The sequence below is a fragment of the Dunckerocampus dactyliophorus genome, chromosome 4 (genome assembly GCF_027744805.1).
Source record: "Dunckerocampus dactyliophorus isolate RoL2022-P2 chromosome 4, RoL_Ddac_1.1, whole genome shotgun sequence".
NCBI classification, from domain to species: domain Eukaryota; kingdom Metazoa; phylum Chordata; class Actinopteri; order Syngnathiformes; family Syngnathidae; genus Dunckerocampus; species Dunckerocampus dactyliophorus.
Window position 1 is genome coordinate 31436331 of NC_072822.1, and position 24331 is coordinate 31460661.

The following is a 24331-nucleotide window of genomic DNA, read 5'->3' on the forward strand; positions in this document are numbered from 1 at the left end:
TTAAACATGTCACGGCTGGCTTTAGCCAAAGTGCTGGATTCCAATAAGCAGAGAGGAGAAAAAGTCTACGCAAAAAGGTTTAATAACAAAAGGAGGCTCACAGGGAGTGCAATACAAAAACAGAACACAAAAGGCAAAAGTACAACAAAAAAATCCTCCGGGCAAGCCACGGGAAAAAATACAAAAACGAAGCGCTGCTAGCACAGATAGCAGGAAACTGTGATACAACACAACAAAAAACCACACTGCTGGAATTGCCAAGCAGGAGAGAAATACTCACAGGATGTAACAAAAGAACACTGCTGGAAATAACCAAGCAGGAAACACGAGGCACGAGATGACCAGAAGGTATGGCGATACGGGAGGTACGAGAAGCCAGCAAGAACATGGAACTAGAGAGTTGCATGAAACAATCTGGCAACGAAGGACAGAGTGTGCTGTGTGTGCTGCTTATAAGGTGGCCTGGGGAATTAGCTTGCAGGTGTGCGTGAATGGCTCCTCCCAGGCCAGCCGGTCTTGCACTGAAACCAAAACACAAATAGGGGACAGCATAGCAGCACCACAGATCATGACAAAACAACCAGAGACAAAACTCCCTTGACATAGGAAAAGAATGTTTTGTTTATGTCAACAACTACAGTAAGTCTTATCGGGGCAGCGAAGAAGCCAGCTATGATCTGCCGGCGTCACAAGCTTTGTCAAGTTATCTTTGGAAGGACTGCACCAATGGTCTGAGCAAACAAGTATAAAAATGACTATGGGACGATCGGGGGCGACTCTCTTTCTTTTTCAGACAGGAGATGGGTACAGGTGAAATGAAACGGGGGTCCAGTTACCTGTAGACTGCGGAAACTCTCCTGTCTGACTTATCTGTCAATGATTATGTCTGACTTATTCTTCAATACATTTGAAAAAAATCAAATGTTTTGGCAGAGTCTTTCTTCCTTCTCATAACTGGAGATGAAAGGGCACCCACGGGGGATATGAAATTGGCTCAATTAATTTTCCAAAGTGGTCCTTTGACCTTTAGGAGGTTGTGGAGAATTTCATCTCCAACAAAGTCCAGTCTGGGGGCCTTAGGATGTGGTCTCTGCTAATTGCAGACAATTTGGTCCTGATGGCCTCATCGGGCTGTGACTGGGGCGGTTTGGCATCTGAGTGTGAAGCTTCTGGGATGAGACTCAGCACCTCCAAATCTGAGGCCATGGTTCTCAGTCGGAAAAGGGTGGGTGGATTGCTCCTTCCGGGTTGGGAATGAGGACCTACCCCAGGTGGAGGAGTTCAAGTATCTCGGGATCTTGTTCACGAGTGACTGAAGGTTGGAGCGTGAGGTCGATAGGCATATCGGCTCAGCGTCTGCAGTCATGTGTTCGCTGTACCAGACCGTCGTGGTGAGGACATAGCTGAGCAGGAAGACAAAGCTCTCAGTTTACCCCCCCCCCATCTGTGTTCCCACCCTCACCTATGGTCATGAGCTTTGGGTCGTGACCAAAATAAGGAGATGGCGGATACAAGCGGCTGAAAGGAATTTCCTCTGTAGGGTGGCTGTACTCACCCCCCTAAGAGATAGGGTGAGGAGCTCGCTCATCCCAGAGGGGCTCAGAGTAGAGCCGCTGCTCCTTCACATCGAGAGGAGCCAGTTGAGGTGGCTCGAGCATCTAGTCCGGATGCCTCCCGGGCGCCTCCCTAGTGAGGTGTTCCGGGCATGCCCGACCGGGAGAAGGCCCCGGAACAGACCTAGGACACGCTGAAGGGATTATGTCTCACAGATGGCCTGGGAATGCCTCGGTGTCCTTCTGGTGGAGCTGGAAGAAGTGGCGGAGGACCAGGAAGTCTGGACTTCCCTACTGAGACTGCTGCTCCCACGACCTGGACACGGATAAACGGAAGAAAATGGAATGGCAGCTAAAATAAATAGACAATATTTTTTCCTCATAATATTACAACTTTATTCTTGTAAAATTACTGCTGATTTTTCCATTTTTGCCGTTTTTTTAAGTTGTCTTGTTAAATTTTTTAAATCAACATCAGTCTTTGTTCTTTTTTTGTCCCCATTTTTGCTGTTGTGTTTTTTTTTTTCCAAATATTTAAACTTTCTCCTCCAATAATCTTTGTGTCATATTTTGTCTTTATTCCCATAATATTAGAACTTTTCCCCAACCTAATTTTCAAAAAATGATAACTTTAATTTGTTTAGTTTGTTTCTCGTAATATTACGACTTTAGAAAAATTATGTATTTTTTCTTTAGTATTTCAACTAAAATTATGTTATTTCCATCCATCCATCCATTGTTTTTCATTGTATGTGTGTTATATTTAATATATATTTTACATTTCAGTCAGCCTGGGAAAGGCCGTGTTTGCCACTTCTCCAGAGCCATGCTTATGAGTGAGTGAGGTGTTTGTCATGTCATTAAAGAAATATCGATCCAGATGATGTTGTAGTGTAGAGGTTTGGCGTTAATAGTTATTTTTGTTGTAGTAATAATTGCATTTATGGCAAATTATGTAATGCCATAATGGTTGTTTGTCTATATGTGCCCTGTGATTGGCTGGCGACCAGCCAGGGGCGTACCCCGCCTCCCGCCGGTAGTCCAAATAAAAAAATGCTGCAATCAGATTTTTTTTTTTAATACAAAAGAAAAATTCTGCAAATGCCCAAAACACACACAAACCGACAAAACACATGCGAGTGAAATGCTCCAACTTGCACTATCAAACAGCATTATTAGCATTATTAGCATTACAGTGAATGACGCGAATTCCAGGAGCTCTTCTTTCGTCACCGCCGCTTTTACTTGAGCCGTCTTCCACATCGCCGCAAGATGGCAGCAGTGTAACGTCATGGCTGCGCCTAAAACGTCCATAGAAGAAGAAGAATGCGGAAGTTAGCATCGTTCCAAGGCAGACAAGGGCCGAGGGAGAAGAAGTGTCATCGAGGTGGGAAGCATTAAAAAAATGCTGAAAGAGTTGGTGAAGGAGCGACTCATGGCGGCGGCTGATGAAATATTGGCGCTGTTTGAAAGAACGATAGCGTCCTACGAGGAGGAACTTTTCCGAACGAGAGAGCAGAACGAGCGACTTCGGCAACAACTGGAAGCTGTTAGCAAGAATGGAGTTTTGCTGCAACTTGAAGGTATTTTCTCCTTTATAGGGCAGTATAACAAGCTAGAAAAAGCTTTGCGCGGAGGAAAATGTCGTTTTTGGTGACATTGGCTGCGGTTTCAGTCATCTCGCTGACTGGCCCTCGGCACTATTTTGTCGTTTTATCCAGTCAAACAAAACATGGATTTCAAATAAAAGATTTGAAAACAAAACGATTTTTACCAAAATTATATATATATATATATCAAATGTTGAAAGTATATATTTTGTTAACCTTTCCGGAAGTCATGTTTGCGTTTGAGCTTCACTGTAGTGGGCGGGGCCTTCGCCGAATGACGTGAGAAACCTTTCTATTGGTCAGTGTGGAATGCCCGGCTGATAGCTTTTGCCCTCTGAGTTGCACCACTGATTTGTATTATATATCTGGATAGCTCATTGGCGATGACTTGTGAAGCCACACGGCCGCCATATTGCCACTCGCAAGAAACGCTTCTCGACAAGCTTTTGCATTCGTGGTGAACTTCTTTTATTAATTCGGATTGGACACACAAATATTGCCTTAAGATGCCTGCATGTGCAGCTATTAACCGCCCAAATCGCCAGTTCAAAGGTTGTGGACGAACATTTCACCTGTAAGTTTGATTGAAATGTAGATTTATGATTGATCATTTAAGGGTTTTGCACTGTCGATCTCTCAGATATTTTCGATCGTGTAAAATTCCTCTGATTAAATGTATGTCCACAATTGATACGTTTATATAGCTCTATAATAGCTAAGAGGAAATGTACGTACTTTTTTGTTATATCATGATATATGTATTTCTTTAAGGGACGAAGGTTGCGTTACTTGAAGGAATGGGAGAATCTCAGTGCTTCCATGATGCTTACCAGGCATTGTATACAGTGCAGTTAGCAAGCCAGTTTGCATACAATTGACCCGGCATGACCCTTCATTTGGATAAACAATCTTTTTTTTGTTGATGCTGAATGACTGACCAGGATTCATTCATATGATATGTTCTGGAAAATAATATTACTGAACATGCATACCGTATGTTTGAGATTGCAAACAAAGTATTGTCTTACCCAAAGCATATGGTTGTGTTTTAGTGTATTTTTTTTCTGTGTGTGTGTGTGTGTGTGTTTATGGTTATTACACATTATGGTTATCACATATTATTCCTGTGGTTTTTGTTCAAATATATTTCTACATCAGAAAAGAAATTATTTCTATTTCATAACACAAACAATCAGAAAAAAATCATCAAAATGTTAAATGATTTTAAAACTTGTCCAAAGTGACTCTCTTTTATGATTCATATTTTGTACAGAAGAGAGCATAGTGAATTGTATGAAAGTGAGAATAAAAAGTAAAGGATCATGACCATGGATTTTAGTGTAAAAAAGGGATGGGATATGCAGTTCAAATGAAAATCTCTTTCTAGAGGAGTAAAACTATCATTGCTATAGGGGAGTGCTGAGCCAGGGTGCACAGTAGAATTTTGTCCCAAAGGCAATGAGAATTGGAAGGGGAAAAGTACATTTAATATAGCCAAAAGATAGAGAATAACGTATCAAATGGTTTTTAAGGGACGAAGGTTGCGTTACTTGAAGGAATGGGAGAATCTCCCCGCTTTTTAATGTAAAATATAGATGTTCTGCTAGCCTCTTCATCTGCTTTGTACACTATGTACGCTGTGCCAATGTAGTCGAGATGTGAGTGGTAAGATGGCGTCTCTTTGGCTTCAGTGGCTTGCACGGCGGGTGAGACGTATGAGCTATCCAGATATACAGTATTATACAGATCAGTAGAGTTGCACACCTTGGGAAATCTTTCAATATGGCGGCGTCACACGGGGAGGAAAGACCGACTGTAAAATGTAAGGATAACTTTTATAAGAAATAGAAATAATGTATAAGAATTTGTAAATTAGTCATTTCATGAGAATAATTTTTCAGAATAAAGGTTGTGGCAAGCACAAAAATCCTTTTAGCAAAATCTTTTCCCTAAAATACACATTGAGGCTGTAAATCTGAGCTGCTTTTTAAATGGCGCTCTGCACATTCTAAAAATAAAATAAAACTGGACAACTAAACAAATATGGAAGAAATGGGCAGTCGTTTTAAGAAAATAGCGCCAAAATATCCATCCATCCATTTTCCTCCGCTTATCCGGGTCCAGGTCAGGGGGGCAGCAGTCCCAACAGGGAAGCCCAGACTTCCCGGTCCCCAGCCACTTTCTCCAGCCCCACCAGGAGGACACCAAGGTGTTCCCAGGCCAGCTGTGAGACATAATCCCTCCAGCGTGTCCTCCAGGGAGGCCCCCAGGAGGCATCCGAACTAGATGCCCAAGCCACCTCAACTAGCTCCTCTCGATGTGAAGGAGCAGCGGCTCTACTCTGAGCTCCTCCCGGATGACCGAGCTCATCACCCTATCTCTTAGGTTGAGTACAGCTGCTCTACAGAGGAAACTCATTTCAGCCGCTTGTATCCGCGATCTCGTTCTTTCGGTCACAACCCAATATTAGGAGAGTCAAAATATTAAGAGAGTGAAGTGGTTAGGAGTAATATTATGAGGGGAAAGGTTCTTTTAGAAGCATAATGTTAGAACATTAAAGGGACAAAATGAAAGATTATTTAATTTTTTAAAAAGTTGTAATATTGTGAGGAAAAAAATGCAACAAATAAATTATGTTGTAATGTTGTATTTGCGTCAGATGAGGTTGGCGCATTTGGAATGAGCCCTGAAAGCAGTTTTGGACGGCTGTGCACAGGCTCCACGAGTTCCACTGACATCAACGCAACCCAGACTTCCTTATATGGGCATGCCCAGCACCCCCACTCTGCTTTGCTCTGTTGACCGTGTTAGCATGTATGGCTGGTTTGTTGGTGGGTGCCTAAAGAAGCAAGCATCAGGCAGAAGTGGTTGGAGTTGCTGATTCCCGGCCAGCAAGACAAAAATATGCTCATCTGTCAACTGCACTTCACACGGGACTGTTTTGTGCACATGTGCACACTTAGCGCTTGGGAGTGTGACTAATCACAGTGGAGCGGGCTCGGCAGGAGACAACACTTGGACAAGGGGACACGCTTCCTACCTGTAGCGCTGAGATATCAAAAGCAGCAAAAAAGACGGCGCAGCTGATGCAGTCATTTTGCGCCTAAGGCACGGGGGTACGCGCATGTTGCTTTAAGGTGATGTCAATGTAATATGAAATAGTACAGGCAGGTGGTCACATATTTCCTTTTTGCAAACATTTAGACCATGAGACAAAACTCCATCTACGGTGTGACCCTTCTCACGGGTCGGGCCAAAAATAATGTGAAAAGAATCTAAAACAGATAATAATTCCTTGACCAGGGGCTTAGTGGGGTAGCACACAGAATTTTAAAGTCACCAATGCTTTAAAAAATGGTCAAAGTTGAGAGCAATGTCCGCCACAAAATCCGCAAAGTCCTGAATGAAGTCGTTGTTGGACTTTGGAGGACGATAGATGGATCAGATCATTCAGATCATCAAACAAATGTAAATATTAGTCAGTGACACAACTAATGACACAACTAACCATAAACCCTAAAACAACTGAAAATTTTATGCAGTTTTTGAACTGTTCCATGTTTTGGCCATTTGTGGATAGTGGCTCTCAACGTGGTCGGCTGGAGTCCCAAAGCTTTAGAAATGGCTTTATAACCTTCTCCACACTGACAGATCTCACTTCATCTCAGCTATGTTTTAACAGGGGGGCAGTCACTTTTTCACACAGGGCCATGTCGCTTTGGATTATTTTCTCTCCCATAATAATAAAAACAGAGAAATCAGGCAGGGGGCAAACACTTTTTTTCACCACTGTAAGCTTTCTGAAGGGCCTCCCACCGTCCCTAAAACTATACGTATGCTTGCATGTACACCCTCCCATCCATCAGTCATCACAGCATATATTGGCCGCCATCAACAGAGAAGTCACTAAGACCTCTCGTATGTACTGTAATATCTGACGTGTCTGAGTACACAAGAAAGTGTGTACCAAGACCCAGGAGAAACATCTCAAGGATAAAGTGTGTTTGTGTCCTGCAGACGTCCAGCAGATGATCGGTCGTCAAGAAGAACATCCCTCTCAGACACAGAGGGTGAGCTCTACTTTGAAGCAGGAGGGTCCCCAGTCCCCCCACGTTAAAGAGGAAGAGGAGGAACTCTGGATCACTCAGGAGGGAGAGGAGGCCGATCTCACCAAGTTGCCACTGACTGTCATCTCTGTGAAGACTGAAGACCATGAAGATGAACCACAAGCAGACAAGCTCTTATCTCCGCTATCAGATAGTAAGAACACAACATCACACTCTCCTGAGGGTGAAGACAGGGACCACACCCAAGAAGCTCTGAGCAGCGATACAGACAGTGAAGGTGATGTGAGGACTCACGCTGACAACAAACACTCTGAATGCTCGATAAAGAAGACAGGTAAAACACTTTTCACCTGCTCCGTTTGTGCTAAAAGCTTTTCTTTTAAGAGCCTTTTGACTCAGCACATGAGAGGACACACTGGAGAAAAACCTTTTAGCTGCTCAGTATGTGATGAACAGTTCTCTAGAAAGTCATATTTGGCATCACACATGACAACACACACTGGAGAAAAACCTTTTATTTGTTCTGTTTGTGGGAAAGGGTTCTCTCATAGGTCTAATATGGCATCACATATGAGAACGCACACAGGAGAAAAACCTTTTAGTTGCTCAGTTTGTGGGAAGGGGTTCTCTCAACGGTCCAACATGGCATCACACATGATAACCCACACAGGGGAAAAACCTTTTAGTTGCTCAGCTTGTGGGAAGGGGTTCTCTCAGCGGTCCAACATGGCATCACACATGATAACCCACACGGGAGAAAAACCTTTTAGCTGCTCAGCTTGTGGTAAAGGATTCTCTCAAAAGTCAACGATGGCATCACACATGAGAACGCACACTGGAGAGAAACCTTTTTGTTGCTCAGTTTGCGGCGAACGATTCTCTCGAAGGTCATACATGGTATCCCACATGAGACGACACAGAGGAGAACAAGAAGGGTTTGGCTCACCCTCAGATAAGAATAAGATCAATGACGATGTTTGAACTTCAACAAGCAGTCTGCCGTGACATGACTGGAACTTCCAGTGGTCTTTCTGACGTTCAAGCATCCCATAATGCAATCAATATCATGTATTGTTTATGTGGTGATATGAAATGTGATAATTGAATGTTTCAAAGTATCATAATGTCCGGGATGTTTGTACAATAATGAATGACACGAGAAGGGAAACTTTAAATGTACTATTTCATGTACTCCCCCCAAAAATGTTTTCTCTGGAATAAAAACTCTACCTGACTTCTACCTGACCTCCCTTCAGTTATTATTAGATTTATTAAACAATTTTTTTTGGGGGGGGGGGTTGCGACCTGATAGCCACTTCGAATTTTTTCCAGAAAGAGCAAGGGCTAGTTCCACACTTACTTAGCTCTCTCTCTCTCTCGGCCTTCAACATCAATGAGGGTTACCAACTCCCTAAATTGAGAGCTTTGCCTTTAGAACGCACCGATGCAGAGTCCGCATCACTGCAGACGCCGCACCAATCCGCCTGTCCATCATGCGTTCCATCCTTCCCTCACTCGTGATCAAGACCTCTAGGTACTTCAACTCCTCCACTTGGGGCAGGATCTCATCCACAACTCAGAGATGGCGCGCCACCCTTTACCGGGCAAGAGCCATTGACTTGGTTCTGTTCTGGTACATTTTGTTCTTGTACAACCGCAGTACAAGTGTGATTTGCATTGCCAGCAATAAGTAAATCAAGTCTGTTACAGGTGAACACTGGCCTCCACTAAGGCTCAGTTGGAAAAGAGTGGATTGCACACTTTGGCTTGGTAGTGAGGTCTTGCTCCAGGTGGAGGAGTACAAGTATCTCGGGGTCTTGTTCACTCGTGAAGGAAGGTTGGAGCGTGGGATGGACAGGTGGGTTGGCGCAGCGTCTGCAGTAATGTGGTTGCTGTAAAGCAAAGCTCTCGATTTACTGGTATGTCTGGTCTATGTTCCCAAACTCGCCAATGGACTTCCCTATTGACTCTACTGACCCCGCGACTTGGACCCAGATAAGCAGAAGATGGATGGATGGATGGATGGTTTGCTGTGTTTATTTCCCTGAGTGTGATATTTTGTTGCTTTACTTTGAGTATTTGCCATCCTGCACAACTATTTTAATGTATTTTACTATTTTAATGGGCTAATGGTGTTTTACGATTATTTTAAAAATAAAGTCTGAATGTCTCTATTTGGTGTCCAGACATGCGGTCCTAACTTCAGTTGGTATTGGTTCTGGGAACAGTCTCCCTCGTGGTGTTGTCCGTGTTTTCGCTATTTATACTTGTTCAATTTACACGCCCTCGACACATCTTACATGTTTTTCTAGACAAATATTGAACACCTCCATTGCAGCCTTTCTTTCTTCGTCGGCTCTTCATCTTGCGCATTGTTCAATGCAGTGGCAAGATGGCAGCGCTGTGACGTCACGGAGCCTTTACGGCTTAGCTGCCGTAAAACCTCCATCGAAGTCGGAAAAGACGAAAGTTAGCACATCACCAAGAGGACCACAGGCGAAGCGCAAATGATCCAGTCGCCTAATCGCTACAATAAAACAAAATGCTGAAGGAGTTGGTGAAGGAGCGACTAATGGCTGCAGCTGATGAAATATCGGCGATGTCTGAAAGAACGATAGCGTCGTACGAGGAGGAACTTTCCCGAACGAGAGAGAAGAAGGACCGACTTCGACAACAACTGGAAGCTGGAGTTCTGCAAGAATGGAGTTCTGCTACAGCTTGGAGGTATTTTCACTGTCCTGCTGCTTTATTTTCCTGGTAAGTCATCACAGTGGGCGAATATGTCGCTTTTAGTGACTTTTAGTGACAAGAATTATCCCGGTTCTGTCCACCCCTGCTTTGTGAGTCGGGGCTTGCAAGGTGGTGGGAAGCAGTGCCTCGCCTTTCGTACGTACTGTGTAGTGGACACCAAGCCTGGGACGACAATAAAAAAATTAATGAGTTGCACAATCAATGAAAATGAGGTGGATAATCAACATATTGCCATGTGCACGTGTGTCTGTTTCCCCCGTCTCTCACCTCCAAACAGGCAGGAAGATGATTCACTTCCCTTTTGTTAGTCATTCAGTCTCCGTGTCTCGATGGGTAGAAGGGGGGCCGCTAGCATACACACAGAGTGCAGAAGAGTGTAACGTAGTAGAAATAATATTAGTAGATTACACCATATTTTTTATCATTTTTCATTGTGCTAACATGTCTGAGTGCCTGAGAACACATGAACGTGTGCATTGAGTTCCAGGAGAAACATCTCAAGGATCACGTCTGAGCTAACATGTGTTTGTGTTGTTTGTGTCCTGCAGACGTCCAGCAGCTGTTCGGTCATCAAGAACAACATTCCCCTCAACCAAAGGAGGGGGGCTCCACTCTGAAGCAGGAGGAGCCCCAGGCTCTCCACGTTAAAGAGGAGGAGGAGGAACTTCAGATAACTTAGGAGGGAGAGTGTCTCCTTAAACCGGAGGAGGCTGATCTCACCAAGTTGCCACCGACTGGTGTCTCCTTGAAGACTGAAGACCAGGAAGAAAATCCACCCGAGCCCTTATGTTTATGTCCTTCAGATGTCCAGCAGATGATTGGTCGTCAAGAAGAACTGCAGAGGGGGAGCTCCACTTTCAAGCAGGAAGATCCCCAGCCCCCCCACGTTAAAGAGGAAGAAGAGGAGCTCTGGATCTCACAGGAGGGAGAGGAGGCCGATCCCACCAAGATGCCACTGACTGGTGTCTCCGTGAAGAATGAAGACCAGGAAGACAAGCTCTCAGCTCCGATATAGTCGGATGGTGGAAGGAAAACTTTGAGGCCCTTCTCAATCCCACTGACATACCTTCCATGGAGGAAGCGGAGGCTGAGGACACAAACGCGGACAGTTCCATCTGTCTCTGGGGTCGTCAAAACGCTCCCCAGTGGCAAAGCTCCAGGGGTGGATGAATTTCACCCTGAAATCCTTAAGGATCTGGATGTTGAGGGACTGTCTTGGCTGACACGTCTCTTCAATATTGCGTGGAAGTGGGGAACAGTACCTCTGTATTGGCAGACGGGGGTGGTGGTCCCTCTTTTCGAGAAGGGTGAGTAGAGGCTGTCTTCCAACTATAAGGGGATCACACTCCTCAGCCTCCCTGGGAAAGTCTTCTCCAGGGTGCTGGAGAGAAGTGTACAACCTCAGCGACAGGACGTGCAATGTGGTTTTTGTCCCAGTTGCAGAACACTGGACCAGCTCTACACCCTTGCAAGGGTACATGGAAGTTTTCCCAACCGGTCTACATGTGCTTTGTGGACTTGAAAAAGGCACTTGATCGTGTCAATGTATATCAGGGACAGTGGTGGAGCCACAAATGTTTCATTGGGGTGGCCAAGGTGAGACCATTACTCTCATAGAGGTGGCAATAAGTTGGTACCTGAATTGTCTAGATGGCCAGTGGGGTGCCCGGGAAGTGACCAGGGGTGGTCAACCCCGTAGCTCTACCACTGCTTTTGGAGCGTCTATTAGAACGATCTTCTGAGGACGTGTTTTCAATGCATAATTTCTGGATTCTGCTCACCATCATGGTGGCCAAACCCGCGCAGGGCATAATACGGAAGTGGATGCCGATCGGCACTCCTACTTTGGTTTACATGCCCACTCACGCTGCTACAGAGAGCTTCCGTTGTTAACAGATTCATGTGCTGAGTCACGCTTCACAATTGACGTCAAAGTCATCATCGTGAAGGAACTTGAGCGGAACCGACCAAAGTAATCATGGAAAACTTAACTGCCGCTTGCAGTTCATGCAAGGTAGGCTTTTATTGACAGCAAAATAGGCAGCGCTCTTCTGTTGTGTGCTGCAGCGAAATGCGTCCAAGCGGAAACGGCGGTTAGGCTGAACTACCACAGAGCCGCGTTTGTCAAAATTGTCCCCCAGCCGTGGGCGTGGCCACCCTGTAGTTCCGTCACTGATGAGGGGTGCACACACTTTTTCAGCATGCAAGCTGCAAGTCGACACGATCTAAGTCTTACGATAAAATATACACGATACATCTGAACTCCATCTTCTTTATGCTTATCCGAGGTGGGGTCGCGGGGGCAGCAGCCTAAGCAGGGAGGCCCAGACTTCCCTCTTCGCAGCGACTTCGTCCAGCTCCTCCTGGCAGATCTCGAGGCGTTCCCAGGCCAGTTGAGAGCCATAGTCTCTCCAACATGTCCTGGATCTTCCCCGAGGCCTCCTAGCGGTCAGACGTGCCCTGAACACCTCCCCAGGGAGGCATTCCGGGCAAGATACCCTCATCAGCAGCGGTTCTACTCTGAGTTTTTCCCGGATGACAGTGCTTCTCACTAGAGCCCGACCGGTATGGGATTTTTGAAAAAGCGGATATCTATAACCGATATATTGGCCGATATGTGAAAAAAGAGCATTGATCTACACAGGATATGTATACTGTACATGAACATAAATTGGTTAAATACCCAAAATACAATCCATTGCAAAGAAGCAGAAGACTACTGCATGAAAATAAGGACGTTGAATGAGAAAGACATACGGACACGCCTCTTTGTCATTGACTTTTAGGTGTTGTCACAAATGAGTAGTGTTGTTTGCTTTGCTGGTGCTGGAGCCCTGCTAACTTTTTTATTTAGCTAGTTTTCAAAACGGGAAAAGATTAAAAAAGTATCGGGCATGTCTCGGCATACATGATGTTTTTCAGCAGGTTCCTGCTCTGCAGAACGTAAACACATACATCACTACCACATCAGCCTGCATAGGACAAAACACAGGCAAAGCAAACATACAGAAAATTGGAAAAAGAAGTGAACAGGAGGAATCTACTGAGATAATCTCAGTGAGTGACTGTCCATCAGATGACGGGCTTGGGACTTTAAAATGTCTCAGAGTTGAAATGGTCTTTAGGTGCAGTGGGACCTCATTCCAAGCCTTTGTAAAAACATAAAAGAAACAAATGAGGTTGGTTTTGTGCACTACATATTATTGATATGTGTTCAGTTTACTTAAAATAGAATCTTTGTTAAGTTGAAATATTTTGTTTTTGCAGTGAAGTTGAAAATGGCTTGTCTTCATTTTTGGACTTGAGAGAGGTAGGAAGACATTGTTTATCCATATCTCTTGCAGTATTTTCATATTGAGCATGATTTGATTGTTTACTTGTGATACAACACTTCTTCTACATCACCAAAGTGTGCGTGTTTCAGACAGAAGTCATGTCGGTCAAGGACGGGGGTGTAATTTGGCGACTAAAATAAAGCACCAGTGGCATTTGCAAAGGGTAAATTGTCACCAGCAACAGGAGCCTTTAGTGTTTTGTTGTAAGGAGTAGTAGAGCCGTTGTGTTTTGCTGGGAAGCACGTGTGAGCGGCCGATGCTACCGTGAGCTGAAGTTAGCATCGAGCTAGCTCATGACAACGGCTCTCGTGCCTGTTACCAGTCGAGGCTTAATGACTGCCATATATCGGTCTGCGGCTCCAGGGTTTCACTTCGACTGTGCTTCTTTTACTTTGGGGTCCTGCCGCTGAGAGAGAGAGTAGTCCTCCTACTTTGCAAGTCTAGCATTGAGACCACAAAATGTGGATTGAATGTCATTTTCTGTCAGGTATTCACATCGTCATGATCTCTTGATGGCAAAGGCAAAAAAAAAAAAAGCTGCATTAGCAAGGCCTCTCTCTCGCAACTGTTGGAGATGAAATTCTCCACAACCTCCCAAAGGTCAAAGGACCACTTTGGATAATTTGTTTTCCAGTGGCCAATGTCACCTCCCCCTTGGGTGTATTTTAATCCCCAGTTATGAGAAGTAAAAAAGGCTCTCACAACAAATTAGATTTTTTCCAAATGTATTGAAGGATAAGTGAGACATAATAATTGAGAGATAAATAAGACATAATCATTGAAAAATAAGTCAGACAGGACAGTTTCCGCAGTCTATAGTTACCTGGCTGAAAATGAAAGAGCGCTCCCTCCCGATTGTCCCATGGTCATTTTTATACGTGTTTGCTCAAACCATTGGCGTCAGTCTCCAAAGATAATTTTCTGCAGTTGATAGCTGGCTGCTTCGCTGTCCCGATAACACTTTTAGTGTTATCGTGTTATCGGAACATAACTGGCATCAAGCATGCCCAAAGCCATTTTTCACCTCATGATGGCACAGGGTCATTGTTTTAACACATTTTGTTTCTATTTTAGGGGGATTTGGGATTTTTTTTTCAGCTGTGGTCTTAAAGTTAAACTAAGCTGATTTCACTTTCATGCTTGTTAGCAATAAATTGCTTACTTGTTTTGTTTTTTTGTCTCACTCCCATTTCTTCTTTTTGCATTTTGAAGCTCAACTTAGAACCTCCTTAAGATCCAACAGTGCAAAATGTACATTCTTGCCATTTTTCCAACTGGTTTCAACATTTTGATTAGGAGTGTCCATCGATGCCTGCCTTTTTTTTGTTATTGTTAGGTACCGTTAGGTACCGAATATCGAACTTTTCCCTCTGCTAGCCGTGTCAATTCTTGGCGGAACTGACGCCGGCATATCGATAAGTCAGGTAGTAGGAGTCAGGTGTGGAGATACCGTACTTCGTATTTGAGGCGGATGAATGCGGCGCAATTAGAAACTCTCAAAAATCGACATGCAAACGGTGCCGCAGAAGTTTTCAAACCGAAGGAGGAAACACTTGAAAGACGTGCACCTCGACTTGTTTAAAGGATTCAAGGTGAGTAAGTGTCCGTTTACTATCGCTTGTCATGTTATTCATGGCCCACATCTAACTTGTGTTATTTGGGCTTGAGGTCCCACTTGCTGTGTTTGTAGAGGCACAGGCTTCAAATACTCGCTCCCTCACATGAACAGAGATGATTAACTAATAATGTAACCGAAGTATTCTTTGTTTCTACAGTATGTACCTTAGAGCAGGGGTGTCAAACTCGTGCCATGGAGGGCCGAGACACTGCAGGTTTTCTTTCCAGCCAGTCACTAAAGCAGGTGATTTTAATGATCAACACCTTCAGTTTGAGGGAAGGAGCTCATCAATTAAATCACTTGCTGAAGAAACTGGTTGGAGAGAAAACCCGCAGCGTCTCGGCCCTCCAGGGCACGAGTTTGACACATGTGCCTTAGAGGCTATAGACCACTGCAGTTTTTGTATGTGTAGTTATCTTGTATTGACAAAAGTGTTGAAATTCACAGGTATTGGTATTTAGCGACTGAAATTCTGCTATGGTGACAATTAACCCTACGTTACTTTGTATTCTAATGGTTGGGAAATTCTTATGATGTTTAAGTTTTCAGTCTTTCCACTTGCAGTCCTCAGCTGCAGCCAAGGCTGCCCTGGAGTCTGGGAACCTCGAAGAGGCTTAGCGGCTTGCAGCTGAGGAAAGGAGGTCCCTCAAGAACGTGGACCAGGTCTCAACTAGCAATCGGCGCAGCAGCAAGCGGCAACGAGGGTCTCAGGAAGAGGCGGAGGACTGGTTCCTCGAGGTCCTGCGCAAGGAACTTGCTGAGTCCCGTAAACGACTGATTGCCCTGCAGGAGAGGGAGCCTGACGACGAAGAAATATGCGAGTACATACATTTTTATGTATAAACCATTGAGATTAATTAATTTAATTATATTATTAAACATGTCAGGGCTGTGAACACATCACGTCTTTGTCCTATTGTTCCATTTTCTGTCTTTCCAGCTTAGCAAGGTAGTCTTGCAAGACTCCTGAGGATGCCTTTGAAGACTTTCAGAGGGTCGTCATGGACTGGAAAGCCAGGTGGAAGGCCCAGAGACAGCCGCAGCAATATCAGCAGCACACCACGCAGCATCAATGATACCCAGGGTCGTCCAAGTCCGCCCAGTGGCAGCCACCACCCCACCAGTGGAGACAGCCCACCCCACAGATGCAAACCGCTTTCGTATGGGGAAATCCCTGTCCGTCCGGATCCACCCGCGCTCTAACGCTCGAGTACAGCCGCGTCCACGGCCACATCACCGACGGACAAAGCTTCGACATCAACCTCCACTTTATCAGCGCTTGGGACAGAAAAAAGGAAAACTTGAATTTAAATAAATGCTTTGTGTTTCTTGTTTGTAACAAATGAAAGAAAACAATCCTAAATTGAAACAAATTAGTTTGCATTAAAAATCGCAATTATTTTTTTTAAAAATTCTAGATATTTTAGAGGGGAAAACACCATTTTTCACAATTTAGAAGTCGGTCCTTTAAATCATGGCATCCTGACATGGCAGTTTTCCGAGTTGATGCAGTGTTTCAGGAGACTGCGCAGCTCCTTGCGCTCCTTGTTGGCTGTGTTGGGACACTGGACAGTCACGTAGTCTTCCATTTGGCGGCCCCATGTCCCCGCTCCGGGGATGACCTGGTGGTGGATCGAGTGCAAAGAACCAGAGGTTTTTTTGTTTTTTTTTTTGTAGGAAGTTTAAATGATGGAACACAAGCAGGTCTCCTCAAAAAATATACCATTCTATCATTGTTTATACACAGAAAATACACAGAACTTAATTATGTTGTAGTCTAGTTGTTAAAACTATGATTGTTATTTTTTTTATTATTATTATTGTCTGCAAATACGGTATACACTAGGTCCCCAACTTACGAACACCCGACTAGCGAACATTCGTGGATACGAACACAAGCCGACTGGTCTATATTTTATTTTATTTTGCCTTGTATTCGCTCAATCAGTATTTATACTGCTACTGTACATGCTTGACCAGTAGAGGGCACTGTGACACTGCTAATGGGACCAACAGAGGCAGTTAGACACTGGGGAGATAAAGCTAAATGATACAACCCAGACAGAGCGTGTGATTAAAGTTTATGAAGAGTTAATAGGCCTGCTTAATTCTACACCACCCACAGAACACTACCTCTTTTAGAAGAGTCTAACGACGACGACGATTTGTCCTTTTTTTCAATATCTCCTCCTCCAACTCCACCACAAGCAACGACGTATGCTCGACCACTCCTCTTCAAAGGTAAATAACATTTATCATTACGTATTATTATATCACTTTTATTATTGTTTTTTTCATTAATTATCCTCGTTTAATATTACTACTGCATCCAAACTCATATTTACATACATACACATATACTGTATATGTATACATGTACATGTAGTACCTATATCATTGGTAATATTACCTTTTCCCTACTTAAGAACAATTCGACTTAAGAACGGTCGTCTGGAACAAATTGTGTTCGTAAGTTGGGGACCTGGTTTTATTTCTGCATAATCTTCCGTTCCATACCGAGTCCAGTAGGGGGCGGTAATGTGTCTAATACCTGGTTTGCCAACCGCCAATAAGAACAAAAGAAGACAAATGCAGACGTCAACGCAGCAGGAAGACTGCAAATGGCGATGGCGACAAAGAAATCTACAAAGTCATCCTGTACGTTTATACGATTGAAAAGTTAATAAAGAAGTGACAGGTCGTGGGTGTTGACCACTGATCTGTATTATATATCTGGATAGATCATTGGCGATGACTTGTGAAGCCACACGGCCGCCATATTGCCACTCGCAAGAAACACTTCTCGACAAGCTTTTGCATTCGTGGTCAACTTCTTTTATTAATTCGGATTGGACACAAATTTTGCCTTAAGATGCCTGCATGTGCAGCTATTAACTGCACAAATCGCCAGTTCAAAGGTTGTGGACGAACATTTCACCTGTAAGTATGATTGAAATGTAGATTTATGATTGATAGTTTAAGGGGTTGCACTGTCGATCTCTCAGATATTTTCGATCGTGTAAAATTCCTCTGATTAAATGTATGTCCAGAATTGATACGTTTCTATAGCTCTATAATAGCTAAGAGGAAATGTACGTACTTTTTTGTTATATCATGATATATGTATTTCTTTAAGGGACGAAGGTTACGTTACTTGAAGGAATGGGAGAATCTCAGTGCTTCCATGATGCTTACCAGGCATTGTATACAGTGCAGTTAGCAAGCCAGTTTGTATACAATTGACCCGGCATGACCCTTCATTTGGATAAACAACATTTTTTTTGCTGCTGAATGACTGACAAGGATTCATTCATATGATATGTTCTGGAAAATAATATTACTGAACATGCATACCGTATGTTTGAGATTGCAAACAAAGTATTGTCTTACCCAAAGCATATGGTTGTGTTTCAGTGTTGATGTTTTTTTCTGTGTGTGTGTGTGTGTGTGTGTGTGTTTATGGTTATTACACATTATGGTTATCACATATTATTCCTGTGGTTTTTGTTCAAATATATTTCTATATCAGAAAAGAGCTTATTTCTATTTCATAACACAAACAAAAAAAATCATCAAAATGTTAAATGATTTTAAAACATGTCCAAAGTCACTCTCTTTTATGATTCATATTTTGTACAGATGAGAGCATAGTGAATTGTATGAAAGTAAGAATAAAAAGTAAAGGATCATGACCATGGATTTTAGTGGAAAAAAGGGATGGGATATGCAGTTCAAATGAAAATCTCTTTCTAGAGGAGTAAAACTATCATTGCTATAGGGGAGTGCTGAGCCAGGGTGCACAGTAGAATTTTGTCCCAAAGGCAATGAGAATTGGAAGGGAAAAAGTACATTTAATATAGCAAAAGATAGAGAATAACGTATCAAATGGTTTTTAAGGGACGAAGGTTGCGTTACTTGAAGGAATGGGAGAATCTCCCCGCTTTTTAATGTAAAATATAGATGTTCTGTTAGCCTCTTCATCTGCTTTGTACACTATGTACGCTGTGCCAATGTAGTCGACATGTGAGTAGTAAGATGGCGTCTCTTTGGCTTCAGCGGCTTGCACTGCGGCGTGTGACGTATGAGCTATCCTGATATATTATATAGATCAGTAGAGATGATGCAATTTCTAGGCTGTTTGAACGCCACTGGCAACCTAGCACATTCTGAAAAATATGTGTGCTAATCATAGACCGTCTTCAACCACATGACAGCATGATTTATTAAGTGATATTTCAAAAAAAAAAACGTGATTAGAGTGAAGCCACAAACTTCAAACCGCGAAGTGCGGCGTGATGACTTGTACTGTAAATCCAAAATGGCAGCAAATGTACACATGTACAGTGGTGATGTGTAGCAGATTGGGTACCACATACAGTACCACTCGGCACATTTGACTGCTATTGCCAGTTTGACGTTTTTCAATGCTATAGTCTGTGTCTTGCAGATGTCGAGCAGCTCGGCCCTCAGCTGCAGGGAGGGGGCGCCACTTTGAAGCAGGATGACCCACAGACCCCTCACGCCAAAGAGGAAGAGGAGGAACTCTGGACCACTCCAGAGGGAGATTGTCTTGTGGGGCCGGAGGAGGCTGATCTCACCAAGTTTCCACTGGCTGGTGTGTCTGTGAAGACTGAAGACCATGAAGACACACCACCTGAGTCCTTACAGCTTCATCACAGTCCACGTGAGGAGAATACGATGTTTTTCAACAGATTTTCATTCATTTTGACTAAGATCAATGGTACACTTTCTTTCTTACTTTCCCCAAAAGTAAGTGAATCATAATAATCATGGAATTACTCCTCCATGAATGGAATATTACCATATATTATAAATACAGTCGTTTATGGTGGTTCATTGGTTCCAGACTCGACCGCGATAAGTGAATTTAAGTGAAGTAGGATTCAAGATTAATAAATGGAATATTTTTGTAGTCATGGCATAGAAAACCTGTTTACCTTTTAACATCATTAGAGTCCTCTAGACATGAAATAACACCCCTATAGTCACCTTTACATTTGTATTACTCAATATAATAGATATAATCAGAGAAAATACAACATATCAGACAGAAATAAGATAACAGACTCACACCTTTAGCAGTTTCTTGGGTTTTTTCTGGACGGCGTACTTCCTGCGGTGGCTATTGTGTCATCAATGTATGGTAATGGCGGCTTCAAATGGTTTTCCACTCCTATTAGCCAATATCGTAGACACAATAAGAGTAAATAAGCCATTTACGACGTGAATAAAACTCCTGCTCGTGTGTGTCACAGTAAATGTGTTCCCTAGCGGACCTTAGCGGAGGGCGGACGGATGTGTGGAGGACAGGAAGTGACATCGGAGGTTCAGGGTTGAGTTTTAGCTTGAGGTGGGTTATGGCCCCAACAGTAGCCCGCGTTGTTATTGTGATTATTATGCTGTGCCTGTTGTGAGATCATTTAAACTTGCAATAAATGCCTTTTCTGCCGATCACATCTGGCCCTTGTCTCACCGAACACCCACACCCAGTGGCCAATGTAGAACACCACATTCACATTTAGAATGCTGCTTCTGCCGTGGATTTGTATTTTAGTTCATTTAGTTGGTTCATGTAGCCATTTTTATGCTTGAAAATGATTCATTTAGGCCAAGAACAAGTACAATTTTCCTACATATGCATATTTCTTTGACTGATAATAGGCCGTATTCAACCACGAAAAATATATATATGTATAAATATTGTGAATATGTATATTACCATGCAAAGCAATTATTGCATTACTTTCTTGAGAACGCTTCAAACTTGTTAAGTCAATAAATCCTATTTAACAATAATTCCTGCTTGTCCTGCAGATGTCCAGCAACTGATTGGTCATCAAGTAGAACGTGCCCTTCAGCCGCAGCAGAGAAGCTCCGCTTTGAAGCAGGAGGAGCAGGAGTCCCTCCTTCATGTTAAAGAGGAAGAGGAGGAAGCCTGGACCGCTCGGGACGGAGCGTGTTTTCTCGGGCCGGAGGAGGCTGATCTCACCCAGTTGCCGCTGGCTGGTGTCCCTGTGTGGACTGAATACTACGAAGACAAACCATGGCTTCTTCCTGAGGCTGAACACGGGGACTACACCCAAGAAACTTTGAGCGACGATATAGATTGTGAAGGCGATAAGAGATCTCGCAGCGACGGCAAACACACGGAGTGCTCTAAAAAGAAGACGACAGGTAAGGACAGTTTTACCATAAAGGCTTTCCTAAAATCACCCCATTTAAACTTACACATGAGAAATACACACATTGAAACTTGAGCAACAGAAAAGTTTCTCTCGCATCAACTAGGATATCACACGACACGATTCCAGAGAAAAAACAGTTTGAGTTGCTCAGATTGTGGTGGAAGACTTTCCTTTGACTCGACACATGAAAAAAACACCTTTAATTTGTTTATTATGTGTGTGTTTGTGTTCCTTGGCTCGTAGGTCCTCTGTGCAAAACGCACACCGGGGAGGAAACCCTTTAGTTGCTCAACTTGTACTGGCAGATTAGCTGATTTACTCCAGTTGATTGCACTAAAGAGTAGCGATGTCCCGGTCCCATCTTCAGGATGGGGATCGGCTGCCGATCCGCTGTATTTGTAAAGGTCGGATCATATCGGCTTCCGCCACGAAAATTGGGAGGAGCGCAGAGCGGGAATTTTTAGCATGATAATGGCCGCTCGAGGGGTTGTGGGTGCGAAAATTTGTCATTTGTCTGCATGGACCTCGCGGACCCGTAAAGCATAAAAACAGGATTAACTCCAACACTGTATGTGTATGTGTGTGTGTGTGTGTGCGCACGCATGAATCAGGCGGGATGAGTGTATTTTCACCGTGTTGTGTTTTACTGCTTTAAGGGAAGGAGCATTCTACAGTACCCACTGACCACGTGCAGGTTCTGGGTGAAAAAAGACCAGAAGCACGTTTATTCTCGCACCCGGCGCGTATCAATGGTCAATTGCCATTCTCGACACACAACACACTCCGACCTTCAAAATAACAGCGTTCTTCACATCTGTCTAATTGTGTAAACAAAATAAGGGCGTCATTAAAATATCTTCCATTAGTAAGGCGATTGGAATGACATCTGTGACTGCATCTTCCTTCATCACAAGCACGGGCATTACGGTTTGTTGAAGGTTTAGTAACAAAATGTGCTGAGGCTGACTTCCCATTAGAAAAGTTAGCTAGGCTAAGCTACATCCATTTCTCAATGACTGGACCGCATGGGCCAATGATGGATTGCGTCAATAAAAGGAAGGATTTTTGCATTTTATTCACCAACCCAAATCGCACACACTCTATGCTGGTCAAATAAGTGGAAAAGGGAGAAAACTGAAATAAACGGAATTTGGGGGAAAAAACAAAACAAATTTCATAGGGCGTGAAGAGAGTTTGTTAAAAAAATGTCATATATTCTAAATCACACCACAAATTGATCTATAACCATGTCAAATGTTTAGTCCTCCCCGAAAAGTATTTTACACGCCCATTTTTTCCAGTTTTATCTTCTATTGGCTCTTTTATCGGATTAGGGAGTTTTGTTCCAAAAGCCAAACAAGATTGTTGGTCATGCTGTGGAATTAAAAAAAAGTACATTCATAAATACTTTGCTTGCATTATTTTTAGTGCTGTGAAGATCTATTTTCATAACCATATTCAATTCTACGAACTCGTGTTTGTAACAAAAGATTATTATTATTATTTAAAAAACTAACAAAAAAAAAACATCGGTGTCGGATCGGCAAGACTGTAAAAAAAAAAAATCGTATGAGAAGCCAAAAAATGTGGATCAGGACATCCCTATTAAAGAACACTCATGCTGAAGAAAAACCTTTTACTTGCTCAAGTCACGGTCATGGTCACTCCGGTGAAGTGGTATCACACAGGAGAAAAACCTTTAGCTGCTCCAATATGCTCATTTTGTCTTCTTATCGAATATACGACATGTTTAGTTTCTTATTTTCAGACTTGAGACTCCAGTTTGTTTAATTTATTAGGTGGTGTTTTGCCTGTTAACCACAAAAGCTGCAGTGACAAGCTCTCGGCGAATCAGAGCGCTCCCTAACAAGTGGGAACCTGCATCCCTTGTTCTCCTCCAACAAGATATCGACGATGTTGTTGGCCTCTCGTCCAAGTTCCCATATGTCTCTTTGATGTGCGTGTTGCAAAGTAGGTCGTAGGCTAACCGTCATGTTTTCCTGGATCTATTACAGAAGAAAAAGGTAGGCTGGCATCATGTGCCATGGCTGAACAATGACCTAAAAAAAGGACTCGGAAATCGCAAAGATTTCTCGACCGCTATGGGGAGAGATGGCCTTGCCTCATCGTTTCCAGGCTGCCTTATCACGCGTTCTGCACCGTGTGCAAGACAGACATTAACATCAGTCACCAAGGGGCAACAGGTAATGAGCACAGTCCCATACAAAAAATACTCCTCCATAGCTTGCTATCATTCCAATCACATCAGTAACATTACCCGGTCGGCATGTTTCCATCCACCCAACATTGATCGCAGATGAACACAGATGAACAAAAGGTGTAATAATGTCTCGAACTGGAAATGCCCAAATTGGTCCAAAAAAGAGGAGTAGGTCGCTACCACTCTTTCAGTTTCATCCCAAAATGAACAATAAGAATGCGCAACAGTATCCAGAGAAAAAAGTAAAAGACAAAAGTAATCCTCTCCAAAATCCACTGCTGGGGGGAAAATCCTTATCCCAAAGGTGGGAATCATCGATGTACGGTCGATGAATCCTCCTTGGTCTCCCTCAAGGCTGTAGGTTGCACATGGAACAAGGAGAGCAGGAGAGCTGCAGCTCTAAAACTTGCCAAAAAAAGCTAGAATGTTCTCCGTGACGGGCCCTGACAGTGTGTTTCCACAAGGACGTTACACACCGGGGAACTCTCTCCCAGCCGACAGCCGTATCATAAACTCTTCTCAAATCCAGGCTCAAAACCCACTTATTCAGGACATCTTACTCTGTAGTTTACCACGCATTTTATTTGATTCTATTTTATGTGTGCGTTGCTTTTATCCGTGTCCGTGTACAACTTCATGTAAAAAAATCCAAACTATCCCGTTAAAAGCTAACATTGTCTATCCAGGGGAGTCCAAACTTTTTCCTTTTTTCCCCACATTTTTGCTGCTGGTTCCTTCTCAAATAATCTTCTCATAATATTATGACTTTATTGCCATAAAAATCCTTTTTTTCCCCCAAGCTAATTTTCCAAAAATGGCAACTTTATTTTATTTTGTATTTGTATCAGACTTGTAATAATATTTGTATCATATAATTATTTTCTTGAATATTTTCACTCAATGCTGCTAGAATGACATAATTTTTCCTCATAATATTACGACTTTATTCTCATAAAACTGGAACTTTTTT

The 24331-nt window shown here is 43.2% G+C and overlaps 2 protein-coding genes across 2 annotated transcripts in view; both read left to right on the plus strand.

Moving 5' to 3' along the window:
* Nucleotides 1-2893: 2893 nt before the first annotated feature.
* Nucleotides 2894-8452, plus strand: LOC129179234 (oocyte zinc finger protein XlCOF22-like). Its single transcript, XM_054772208.1, has 2 exons — nucleotides 2894-3136; nucleotides 7181-8452. The coding sequence occupies exons 1-2, from the start codon at nucleotides 2959-2961 to the stop codon at nucleotides 8209-8211; spliced, it is 1209 nt and encodes a 402-aa protein (XP_054628183.1). The 5' UTR covers nucleotides 2894-2958; the 3' UTR covers nucleotides 8212-8452.
* Nucleotides 8453-9698: 1246 nt separating this feature from the next.
* The window catches only part of LOC129179205 (uncharacterized), a 32478-nt gene continuing 17845 nt past the window's right edge, over nucleotides 9699-24331 (plus strand). The window contains exons 1-7 of the mRNA XM_054772131.1: nucleotides 9699-9987; nucleotides 10530-14908; nucleotides 15499-15755; nucleotides 15875-17874; nucleotides 19382-19618; nucleotides 20770-21129; nucleotides 23156-23344. The gene's annotated coding sequence lies outside the window, so the exon portion shown is untranslated. The remainder of the gene's footprint in view (nucleotides 9988-10529; nucleotides 14909-15498; nucleotides 15756-15874; nucleotides 17875-19381; nucleotides 19619-20769; nucleotides 21130-23155; nucleotides 23345-24331) is intronic.